The sequence below is a fragment of the Mytilus trossulus genome, chromosome 2 (assembly GCF_036588685.1).
Source record: "Mytilus trossulus isolate FHL-02 chromosome 2, PNRI_Mtr1.1.1.hap1, whole genome shotgun sequence".
Classification (NCBI taxonomy): domain Eukaryota; kingdom Metazoa; phylum Mollusca; class Bivalvia; order Mytilida; family Mytilidae; genus Mytilus; species Mytilus trossulus.
The window spans coordinates 24,124,148-24,137,670 of NC_086374.1; the positions used below are offsets into that span (position 1 = coordinate 24,124,148).

Below are 13,523 nucleotides of genomic sequence, written 5' to 3' on the forward strand. Positions count from 1 at the left end.
TGCTGTTTACAGTTTATCTCTATCTATAATAATATTCAAGATAATAACCCAAAACAGCAAAATTTCCTTAAAATTACAAATTTAGGGGCAGCAACCTAACAACAAGTTGTCCGATTCATCTAAAAATTTCAGGGCAGATAGATCTTGACCAGATAATTTTTTTTACCCTATCTCAGATTTGCTCTAAATGCTTTGGTTTTTGAGTTATAAGCCAAAAACTGCATTTTACCCCTATGTTCTATTTTTAGCCATGGTGGCCATCTTGGATGGTTGGCCGGGTCAAAAAACACAAACTTTAAACTATATACATCAATGATGATTGTGGCCAAGTTTGGATTAATTTGGCCCAGTAGTTTCAGAGGAAAAGATTTTTGTAAAAGATCATGGATATTTATGAAAAATGGTTAAAAATTGACTATAAAGGGCAATAACTCCTAAAGGGGTCAACTGACCATTTTGGTCATGTTGACTTATTTGTAAATCTTACTTTGCTGAACATTATTGCTGTTTAAAGTTTATCTCCATCTATAATAATATTCAAGATAATAACCAAAAACAGCAAAATTTCCTTAAAATTACCAATTTAGGGGCAGCAACCCAACAATGGGTTGTCTGATTCATCTGAAAATTTCAGGGCAGATAGATTTTGACCTGATAATAAATTTTACTCTATCAGATTTGCTCTAAATGCTCTGGTTTTTGAGTTATAAGCCAACAACTGCATTTTACCCCTATGTTCTATTTTTAGCCATGGTGGCCATCTTGAATGGTTGTCCAGGTCAAAAAACACAAACTTTAAACTAGATACATCAATGATGATTGTGGCCAAGTTTGGATTAATTTGGCCAGGTAGTTTCAGAGGAGAAGATTTTTGTAAAAGATCATGGAGATTTACGAAAAATGGTAAAAAAATTGACTATAAAGGGCAATAACTCCTAAAATGGTCAACTGACCATTTTGGTCATGTTGACTTATTTGTAAATCTTACTTTGCTGAACATTATTGCTGTTTACAGTTTATCTCCATCTATAATAATATTCAAGATAATAACCTAAAACAGTAAAATTTCCTTAAAATTACCAATTTAGGGGCAGCAACCCAACAATGGGTTGTCTGATTCATCTGAAAATTTCAGGGCAGATAGATCTTCACCTGATAAACAATTTTACCCCCGTCAGATTTGCTCTAAATGCTCTGGTTTTTGAGTTATAAGCCAAAAACTGCATTTTACCCCTATGTTCTATTTTTAGCCATGGAGGCCATCTTGGATGGTTGGCCGGGTCAAAAAACACAAACTTTAAACTAGATACATCAATGATGATTGTGGCCAAGTTTGGTTTAATTTGGCCCAGTAGTTTCAGAGAAGAAGATTTTTGTAAAAGTTAACGCGGGACGACAGACAACAGACGACGGACGCCAAGTGATGAGAAAAGCTCACTTGGCCCTTCGGGCCCGGTGAGCTAAAAACTAACCGAACTAAATAGGGTTGAAAGCCTTCACACATGGCTAGGATAATTTTAGTTTCAATGTTATTACATGTACTTTTTAACCCCCTTAGCCGTGCACTCCTGTTTTATAACTACATATTCATTTCTACAAATAAGTGATTTAAAAAAAAAAAATTTTAAATTACCAAATTTCAATACATACATCCCCATCAAACTTTTATACCCTAAAGGCATCCATAACTTGTACAGGCCTGATCTTTGAAAACTCTGGGTTTTTATTATCTTGTTTTTATGAGGTACATTAATTTTCTTATATTACAGATGCAAATGAATTTGAATATGTAACAAATGACCTTGCAAGACCTTACATAAGTTAATAAGTTGTTTTTTTCTTCACAGAATTCCTAGTTTAGTTTAGTTTAAACATATTTATTTATAGTGGATTGGGAAACAAGTTTTGCAACTTATATTTATCCCTTTCCACTTTGCGGGTGCGAGTGCTGCCTTGTAGCGGCATAAGCCTACTCTTTTTCGAAATCTACAAGGGTGTCTTTAACGTGCAAGAGATGTGGCTCTCTCTTAACACGGGCAAGCCATTTATCGTCCCCTTCCGACGGACTATCATAGTTTCCTCAAGACCATACTCGCAAATGGTGTCATGGGAGAGCCGAAAATTGAGTTCCTGAAATTTTCATCCCAAAGGGGAATCGAACCAGGAACCTTTGTGTTAGTAGTCCGATGCACTAACCACTACACCACGGCTCTCTATTCCTATTTAACATTAACTATAATATGTTACATTGGAAAAAAGAAGACTTACCATTAAATGGTACTAGATTAGCGGCATGCCAGTAGTATGTCTGTGCTTGCTCAATTTGTTGTCTATATCTTGCTGCAAAATAAATTACAATTACAATATTACAAACCTATCTGAACCATTTAGTAAGTTATTTACACTACTTGAGTTCTTTTAGATACCTAAACAATCACACCAGATTTTTTGTCAATGCACAATTATCAGTAAAATGAATGAAACACATTAGAATTTTGCTCAAGAATGTCACTTTGGTTACCTGTGGTGAACAGTTCTTGAATTTTCATTTTTCTATTGTTTTTTTTGTGAGCTGGCTTTTAATGTGTATTTTGAAATAAGTACTGAAAAAGTATGAGTTACTGTACTTAATTTTTTTTTTTAAACTTTAAAAATGTTTCTTGAAATGTGTTTCTGTTAGTACAATTTGTGAATATTTGCAATTACCAATGTCCCCAAGATGGACTAAGCAGTGTTGACAAAAATAAAGACAGGAACTTTTCTTTGGAGGTGTGATCTTTATCTTTGTAGGTATCTTTTCTGTAATAAGAACACAAAACAATCATTAAAACAGTGTGTAAATGTGTTTAATCAAATAATTTGTATTTCTCTCTTTATAAATCAAGATGTAGAGATTTTATCTGACCAAAACTGCTAATCTGTAAAGGATTAATATGACCCAAATTGATAATCTGCTATAAAGTTATGAACAATGTATCTTTTCTATCAAACCTGGTCATGATTTACATAGGCAATGGGGAAGGCTTGTGTACACACATAAAGTTTAAACCCCACCACATTTTGTGTCTTTACTTGTTTGTTATGTGTGTTACCCAGTCGACCATCTGTTGCACAAATGCATTGACTTATCAAAATATATGAATTATACAATTATTTTTATTTTATTATCTGTATATCACAAATATTCAGCTAATTTACCTTTCATTACACCAAAACATGATGACTTCCTTCTAAATGGCAGATCTAACTTAAATGTTGTACAAATTAACTGTAAAAGCTGAAACAATAGAAAAATATACATAAATTAACTACTTGTACAGTTGAATAAAATAATATTTTAAATTCCTCTACACAATGACTTTTGTAAAATAGATAGAATACAATGATGTTCCTGTACAGAACAACATATTCAATGCATGGTCGACACATTACTCTCTTAAATAAGAGAAGGAATTTAACAAGAAATGATAAATGAAACCTTGAAAACTTTTTGTACTGAATCTCAAATATGCTCACATATTGAAGACTTACCTCTGATGATTCAGTTTTTTTTATTTAACTAGTCTTCGTAGAACTTATATGATATCCAACATAAGTTTTACAAGAGATATGTTTCTAAATACAAGCTTAAAGACTATAGTTTGGGAAATAGAACATACTTACTTGTAAATAAAATCCACTTGCTGTTTCTAAAAACAAATTTAATGTAGCCTGAACTTCTCCTCTTTTGACATTCTAAAATAATAAAACATTTCAATAAGCTAAGTTCTCAATTTTCTGTAAAGTCTATACAGAGAGAAAAAACCCATCATGGATGATGTATAATATATATAAAGCACAGGGGTCTGCATGGATGTAAATTTAGCAATGGAGGAACTTTCACTACTACAAAACCAATAAAAGCGTGGTGTGATCGAAAGTATTTCATTCCATAATTTCCATAATTGGAATGGTGGAAGGGCTGATGTATGGCTTATTATATTTATTTCCTTATAAAATAACCAATACTTTCAACATTGTCATTAGTAACAATTCAAAAGCCAAGCCTGCATCATGAATTTGATTTTTCAAGATAATAGAAAAAAAATCTTCATTGAAAGACATTTAGTCAGATGAGCAGTCATCAATTTTGTTTTGTCATGTTGGCACTTTTTTATATCTTGTATTGCTGCAAGATGCTTACCACTTTATTTTAATTCAACTAGATAGTTTACTCACTTGTTTGTCCTTAGTTTGTGACTGTAACTCATTAATGTGGTTCTTGAAAGCATGATTCCACCTGTGAAAATTATTAACAATTCATATAAATTACTAATGCACCATGCAGATTTTAATTTTCAATTCAAACATTTGTAAAAACAGGTACTAAATGCAAAGCTTACAAATTCTTTGTTGTCAACTAAGTACTTTGAATTCATTATTCAACCTGGGATATCACTTTTCATTAGTTTTCTATGTTGTGGCATGTGTACTATTGTTTTTCTGTTTGTCTTTTTCATTTTTAGCCATGGCGTTGTCAGTTTGTTTTATATTTACGAGTTTGAAGGTCCCTTTGGTATCTTTTGTCCCTCTTTCATAGATTTCATGGGTAAAAGTACACCATAAGTTTATATCCTCAACCTTGGATATCACTTTTCATAGATTTCATGGGTAAAAGTACACCATAAGTTTACATCCTCCTAGCATTACACAATTCTGAGTTGGACAGGACTTTGTACATACTTATATAATGGAATGTAAAGCTAAACTAAGATTGAGATATTTCAACCTTATTCTAAACACACTCTCTGTTTGTTGGCAACAATAATATCAAGCATAATTTTATTCTTCAAGACAATAAAACGTTCTGATTTGGGGATGTACAATGATTTTCTGTCCATTTCCAGTATATGATGGTGTGCTATATTTTAATTCATCCCCCTATCCTAATCAGCTATCAAAGTAAGAAGGAAATCTAAATAAGTTTAACTAATCATGACTGCAACATGTTTACAATCAAAGGAGTATATTAAAACATATAAGCGGGATAATTGTTTCTCTTTTAATAGAATGTTTCTGCTTGATAGAATACAATTTTTATTTTTTATTTTAGTGTCACATATTGATTGAAACAAGGCATTCACACAATATTCATATACATACAAACAACAATCAATATCCAGCCAAAAAAAGACCAAAATATATACAAAAATATACTATTTAAACTTGTAAATATTAATCTCATAAACGTTATATCAAAATGAAACAAGTAGCTTAAAATATAAATAATTCTTAGTTCAAAAAAGATGTATTAACTATAAAATATGACATACTATAAAATTGGGTAAAAATCTTATAAATAAATGCATTAAAAATTGATTTATGGATACCATTACTGTAAAAAATAATTTTCTACGCAAATAAAATTTATGTAAACATTTGCAACCAGATGCTCCGCAGGGCGTAGCTTTATACGACCGCAGAGGTTGAACACTGAACAGTTGGGGCAAGTATGGACACAACATTCAAGCTGGATTCCGCTCTAAATTTGGATTGTGATTAAATAGTTGACACAGCATAGGTTTCTGACACAGAATGAATGTATTCAAATGAACTTAAAATTTTTGTTCTCTCTTACTCTTAGAGCAATTCACTATGCTGTTGAATATTAATCCTCTCAAAAAAATGTTTGAAGAAATTTTCTTTTTATTTATGAAATTTCAAATGAGAAAAATTGAACCCAATTTTTTAATCACATCCCCCTTTCCCTTATTCCAAAACTAATTTCAATTAAAATATTCTAATGGAGTTTGCAACAATTACTACTCATTTAAATACATCATAAAATATTAAGATGTAAAAAAACTGCTTGTTATCACTGAATGGTAAAGATTATTTAAATTTATCAGTTGGTAGTAAAAAGTGAATATACATTGTATATTGTATATAACAAAGATTTAAGTTGATTCTGGACAAAGAAAGATAACTCCAATTAAAAAAAATTCTTGCAGATATTTCTTGCTTACTTTACTGGACAAAGAAAGATAACTCTTAATTAAAAAAAAATTAGCTATTTCACAATATTGTGAAATTATATATTTCTTGCCATTGCACAATACTGTGCAATTGAAAAGACTTGCTATTGCACAATACTTAATATAATAATTTTAGATCCTGATTTGGACCAACTTGAAAACTGGGCCCATAATCAAAAATCTAAGTACATGTTTAGATTCAGCATATCAAAGAGGCCCAAGAATTTGATTTTTGTTAAAATCAAACTTAGTTTAATTTTGGACCCTTTGCACTTTAATTTAGACCAATTTTAAAACTGGACCAAAAATTAAGAATCTACATACACAGTTAGATTTGGCATAACAAAGAACCCCAATTATTCAATTTTTGATGAAATCAAACAATGTTTAATTTTGGACCTCGATTTGGGCCAACTTGAAAACTGGTCCAATAATCAAAAATCTAAGTACATTTTTAGATTCAGCATATCAAAGAACCCCAAGGTTTCAATTTTTGTTAAAATCAAACTAAGTTTAATTTTGGACCCTTTGGACCTTAATGTAGACCAATTTGAAAACGGGACCAAAAATTAAGAATCTACATACACAGTTAGATTCGGCATATTAAAGAACCCCAAATTATTCAAATTTGATGAAATCAAACAAAGTTTAATTTTGGACCCTTTGGGCCCTTTTTCCTTAACTGTTGGGACCCAAACTCCCAAAATCAATACCAACCTTCCTTTTATAGTCATAAACCTTGTGTTTAAATTTCATAGATTTCTATTTACTTATACTAACGCTATGGTGCGAAAACCAAGAAAAATGCTTATTTGGGTCCCTTTTTGGCCCCTAATTCCTAAACTGTTGGGACCGAAACTCCCAAAATCAATACCAACCTTCCTTTTGTGGTCATAAACATTGTGTTTAAATTTCATTGATTTCTATTTACTTTAACTAAAGTTATTGTGCGAAAACCAAGAATAATGCTTATTTGGGCCCTTTTTTGGCCCCTAATTCCTAAACTGTTGAAACCAAAACTCCCAAAATCAATCCCAACCTTTCTTTTGTGGTCATAAACCTTGTGTCAAAATTTCATAGATTTCTATTAACTTAAACTAAAGTTATTGTGCGAAAACCAAGAAAATGCTTATTTGGGCCCTTTTTGGCCCCTTATTCCTAAAATATTGGGACCAAAACTCCCAAAATCAATACCAGCCTTCCTTTTATGGTCATAAACCTTGTGTTAAAATTTCATAGATTTCTATTCACTTTTACTAAAGTTAGAGTGCGAAAACTAAAAGTATTCCGACGACGACGACGACGCCAACGTGATAGCAATATACGACGAAATTTTTTTCAAAATTTGCGGTCGTATAAAAATAATACTGGATATTGGTTCAATTCATAATTTCAATAAATTTTCTGTTTGTATTAAAATCTTGAAAGTCTTCAATAAGTTTTGAGCATTCATTAAAATGATTGATATATGAATCCCTTACTAAGCCCAATTGGCAATCATTTTTGGTCATCAATGCAATCCATCATTGTAAACTAATTTATTGAGAATTACAGTCACTACATGTTATAATGATTTCTTACAATTCTTGTTCTACTTTTTTATCCAAAGCATATTCTAAATCCATCAAAAGGAGCTTCTTGTATAAATCTTCTAGTCTTTGTCTGGCGACCCATGTTTCTGAAATACCTTTGGCAGAATCTACAAAATGTACAATATGTATTAATAAATTGGTTAAATTATTATTATTTAGAGTAGTATTACTGTATGTTTCACCTCTCATAAAAACCATGCTTAAATATCCACAAAAAGTTAAAAAAAAAAAAAAAAAAGGGCAATGGTCTAAAACATCATCTTGCCTTACTGAATTAGACATCAGAATGCCACTACTGACAGTTCCATAAAAATTCCAAACTGGTTTACAGTAGTTGATCAATGTAATCTATGAAATATTTTTTTTAATTTTAAACACTTAGCTTGCAAAGTCGTTTTGTAAATTAAATATCTATCATGGTCATCAATGTAAAATCTGTATAAAATAGATATTACATCCTTAACTGTTTTTTAACATACCTGATATACTGGCTTTAAGTGCTTCTGCTTGTCTGAAACAAAAAATACATTTATTGTAAGAATACATGTATCGATATCTGAACCAATAAAAAATCTATTGCATACTCCTTTTCTATTGGTTTATCCATGACCTATCTGAATGCAAAAAAAACTGTGGAACATTATTGCAATAGCTAGTACCTGAAAACCATTTTTTCTGAAGTTTCTATCTAGCATTACAGTGACCTTGAACTTTGAACTATCGACTCCAAAATCTAAAAAGAATTCCCCTAGGCTATATCTTACAATTTTCCAAACTACAGCCCAATCATGCCAATCAGGCTTTATTAACCAAAGTTTCAATCTATTCTGAAGTATATTTCCAACAAAAAACATTTTAATTTATTAACACAAAAATGATAGGTGTCTTCCTTTCCTTTGTCTTTCTACTAGATCTGTGTTAGTTTTATTTCAATCAAGCATTGGAAACTCATGTTACAATCAAGAATCCATTTGTTTCAGACACACGGACAGACAGAGGGACTTCATTGCAATAAAATAGAGCACTGGAATTTTTTCAGGAAGCATAATTGATTTTTATTCCTATTCTATATTATTGATTTGCTTTATTTAATCTATTTAAATATTTTTTTAAATAAATGATACATTATCTGGAATAGGCATGATAGGGTTTAAGTTCTGGGTTTGCTTAAAAAATGTTACCAAATGCAAGTCAAAGTGGTATATATAAAGTATGCAATGCCAAAAATTATCTTCCAACCCAATTAACCCGACACACAGTTTAAAGGTAAACTACTTATTATTCTATGAAAAGCTTATGGACACTCAACCTGTGATATTTATCTACATTTTATCAAAATTTGACAACATAACTCGCTTAGGTTCCTGAGATTTTGATTACCAAAACTAAGAGGTCGTTTTTAGCTATAGCCCATGTTAAATTAATTACGGTCAGGCAAACGTTTCTTGCAAATAAATCTAGATATCCTTGGTCGCCATTTTATCCATGAAATAATAAATTATAATGACATTTTATAAAAATTACCTGCTCTAATAAATCAGTATTGAGTTAAAGCATACATTAATATTATAATATAATTTTATTGCTTAATCAATGTTAAAAAGTCACCTGTATTTGCTTGGAAATTAAAATTTTAAGTATCATTATGGTCATTAGGTCAATCAAGAGATTTTTATATATAAGGTTACTATTTCAAAACGAATGACATGAATGAAGGACCAAAAAAGGTTTGTTTTTGTCAGTCCTGTGTTTGACAGAAAAAATGAAGATTTCCAAAAATACTGCAATTTACATAATAAAATAGGGAACTGTATCATTTTACACCTTGTAGCTATTGGTCCGCCATTACTGGACATCAGTCATCACAAAAGTTCCTATAAATTTTTGTCGACATAATACAAATTTAAATCTGATACAACAATCATGACAATGGAAAAGTGACTGTTGAATGAATGACGTCAATAGTTCAAGCGGGGCTATTCTCGGGTCAACCGAGAAAGATTTCCAAATAGCGGTATGATGTATTCTCTTGAGTGTTTATACCTTTTTTCTTTGTCTTACAAGTCATAAAATAAGCCATTGCTTCTATTGACACCATCTTGGAATGTACTAATGAAATTTCTAATCGCATACTCATATATATATAATATATTTATTAAAAAATAAAAACTTGTTCTATTAGAAGTTTTAGTGACATTACTTCTGAACTACCCAATTCTGAGCAAGTAAGTCCATTATGGGATTCAGTGGTAGACAGAAATTGTCAGTAGGACAGGAATTTTCATTTTATTGGTGTTTATGTTCAGTGGATACATTCTATTTGTTTTAAAACGAATATCAGTACTACGCACTATGAAAAACAGTTTCCAAACAGTTAATCATGCGTTTTAATAAATGTTGGCTTGAAAACAAACCGAAGACATTCAAGCTCATTTAGTGTACATCTTAGTAATTTGAAATATATTTCTTTTTCATGTCAGCGTATCCAGTACCTTAAAACCTGTGCTGCTGCACTCATACTTTTCAAAACCGAAAATAGTTGTTCGCTAGCTTGTCGCCATCTTTTTCTGAAATGCACTTCCGGTTAGACCAAATTAACTCCCTTAGCAGTATGGGTTTTCCTCTAAAAATAATTAATTACACTTTAAAAGGCTTTAATTTCTCACTCGGGAAACCGTAACACCTTTTGTTATTTATTTGTGATAATGACATATCTGAAATAATTTTTACTATCGAAATTTCATATTAAAGAAGATTTTTTTTTTTGTGTTTGATTTTTTTTGTCAAATTTTAGAAAAAGGGGGGGGGGGGGGGGGGGGGCAACTTGAGAATATCTATAACCTATTCTTGCCAAAATTTAGTTAATATCATGATCTTTTCTAAAATATACTAAATACTATGGGTTCGCGGACTAGTTTCGTAGGTATGCGGTGTAACCATAAAAGGGGACCGGGGAGGGGGAAGGGGGGCACCAAGCACAAAAAACGTGAATAAGGAAGATGGATAACTATGGCATAAGGGGAAATGTCTGGAATTGGGAATCAGCCTTCTATAATTATAGAATGAAATTGATTGTCCATGACGGAGAGGAACTCTGGTCATATGCATGTGGTCAATGGGGTGCCTCAATGCTCAGTCTCGGGCCCACTACAGTACTTTTCCCTATTTTCATTAACGACCCCCTTTCACAATAAGGTGACGACCATTTGATATTCTGGGGTTGGGGGTGGGGAGGAGGATTTGTTTTGGATCGGTTATTTATTTTTGTTAACTAAGAGGACATGTTATCTATTTTCTGCACTATTGAAGCACTGAAGATTTTTCATTAAAGTAATGGACTGATTATTTATTTCCACAACTATATTTATAATATTCGAAAACATACAATTTTTAAATTATTTGTTTATAAATTACACATAATGATATATGTATAGTTGAGTCATCATGTACCATATTTAATCATAATTAATCATCATCCTCTGCAGGGCTGAATCTTCCATATCCCCAACTGCATATATACATGTATTGCTTCCATACACTGTATTAAAGTTTGATTGTATCTAGCCTAATTTACAAGTATTGGCAAAGATGTTACGCCGAACGGAGCGAGGCAAATTTTTTAAAAGGGTTTTTGAGCCACTGAAGGCAAAATAAGCTTTAGAACAAATGATCATGCGCAATAACATGCCTTCTGAGCGTTCCCCAAACCCTTTCTTATTTTTGGTCTCAAAGCAAAATGATTACATTCAATGTAAGACTGAAGTGTTTAGGGACAACATCAAAAGACCAATATGCATGATAAAGCAAAAATGTAATTCATATAGTTGAAGTATGTGGCTTCTGTTTTTTTGAAACTCATCATCAAGTTAATAACAAAATTACTAAATTACAAAAGGAATGCAACACTAACAAAATACAGAAGGGCAATCAATGAACAAAAGACAAATAAATAAGAAACATTGATCCCGAAAAATCAGGGGCTATGTCTTAGGGAGAACAGAACTGGCTTCTTGCAAGGCACTCGCCGTGAAAACAATATGATATGGAGACAAGCGTTTGGTTTTGAAATTTTCTACATGAGGCATTTGCCTCAACGTAGTTACGGTCCTGTTAAATGAAAGTGAGGTAAGTGTTCCTGAGAAAACATACATAAAGTTAAATGAAAACAGTTTACAGGCATTTCAAGTATATTGAAATAATATTTGTGCTTTTATTATTAAACAATTTGGGCAGTGTTTGCCGAAGGCAATTCAAAAAATAAATAAATGAATTTATTAAGAATCTGGTGCCATCTCAAACTTTCGATTAGACCTGCCGAGTTATTTATTTTCAATACATTGCAAGTCACTCAGGTAATTTGTTTTCACACTACCACAGAACAAACAATTTATTTTTGTGATTAACAAGGCTGAGTTATTTATTTTCAAAATCCTCCTGCACCCCCTCCCCCCCCCCCCCCGAATATCAAATGGTCGTCTTTGCAGATAAAAGTATTTTATACAGAAATATAAAAAAGATTACCAAGACTGTACTATATACTACAAAATTAACTCAACTGCCTAGAAAAATCAGAACAAACTTGGGGTATGCAATTCCACCTAGAAAATTGCAAGTCTCACTGTAAAAGATCACATTCACCATTCACACATGACTATGTATTGAAAGGCAACATTTTAGAATCCGTCAATACTGCAAAATATTTTTACAGTGGCGGATTCAGGGGTGGGGGGGCGTAGAGGGCGTACGCCCCCCCTTTGCTCGGACTTTTTTTTTTTTTTTTTTTTTTGTAAAATGATTAATCAGACTAGACTTCGTGAACTTTGCCATTTCCCGAGTATTTAATTTGTATACGACAATTCTTTACTTATGAAGATATTTTTCGCTGGTATTTACTGACTGTCTAAGTCATGTGCTTTGTTATGGTGGAGTTGACCAGTGCGTTGAAAAACGTCACTTTGAAATTCAAATTATAGTAATACACATTGCTTATAGGCTGAGGATGTCATGACAATCATGACACCTTCAAAGCGACACAGGATTGAGCAAGAACGTTTACTATTGACTTCTGTTTCACTATTCCACCAAAAAGAAAGTAATAGTAAATACTCTATAGACTATTATACTCTCATGAAAAAAATGTTCCACAATATTATTTACATACGAAAACATGTCTAACCCCAAATGCCCCAGCCTATTTTATATTTTATAAATAACAAAGTTGAATAAGGATCCCCAGTCAGTATTAGAAAGATTTCAAGTCTCAGGTACGAAGCATTTGATTTGAGGAGGCAGTCTGAGATATTTGAGAGAGAAAAAAAATGACTCTGATTCTTGCCTTAAACAAAAATTCTGGCCGTATCTGGATTGAAAAAATAGTCTTCTCCACTTATTTGCTATTAAAAACGAAAATTTCAAACATAATTATTTAGCATTTAATGAACATGATGAATAAAGACGGGCGTATTTTTTTGTGGCCGGGGTTTGCATGTCTGACCGGAATGTCTGTTTCGCCGGTCTTATATATATTGAATACTTTTTTTCAAGACCAGACTGTAACCTGCCTGCTGGATGTGACCTTTATGTCTCCATTTGTCGACCGTCATTCATAACTTTGTTGTCATTTCAGACACTTTCGTAGTCTTTGGTGGATTTGGAACCCCTCACTTTGGTTCCCTTAGTTATGTTGGGTGAAACATAAAAAGTCACATATTTTGATAAAAACTGCTTGTTGGTCTTTTTTAACTCGTGTCGGTCGTATTGTAAATTTCAACGAATTTCCATGTCTATTTTTTACTGACAAGTCCTACATCAAATATATCAGTACATAGCTTTAGATCAATACTATCATTTTATGATAGACAATTTTAAAATAGGGAGAAAACAGCATGAAAAATGTCCAACCCTTACACTTTACAGC

At 32.0% G+C, this 13,523-nt stretch overlaps 1 protein-coding gene across 1 annotated transcript in view; it reads right to left on the bottom strand.

Moving 5' to 3' along the window:
* Positions 1–10,205, bottom strand: part of LOC134706799 (nonsense-mediated mRNA decay factor SMG7-like) — a 31,402-nt gene extending 21,197 nt beyond the window's left edge. Inside the window, exons 1-8 of the mRNA XM_063566090.1 lie at positions 10,099–10,205; positions 8,086–8,117; positions 7,596–7,713; positions 4,219–4,279; positions 3,664–3,735; positions 3,199–3,277; positions 2,707–2,799; positions 2,269–2,340 (exon numbers count right to left, since the gene is read on the bottom strand). Coding sequence (XP_063422160.1) covers positions 2,269–2,340; positions 2,707–2,799; positions 3,199–3,277; positions 3,664–3,735; positions 4,219–4,279; positions 7,596–7,713; positions 8,086–8,117; positions 10,099–10,124 — 553 coding nt within the window. The 5' untranslated portion in view covers positions 10,125–10,205. The remainder of the gene's footprint in view (positions 1–2,268; positions 2,341–2,706; positions 2,800–3,198; positions 3,278–3,663; positions 3,736–4,218; positions 4,280–7,595; positions 7,714–8,085; positions 8,118–10,098) is intronic.
* Positions 10,206–13,523: the final 3,318 nt, after the last annotated feature.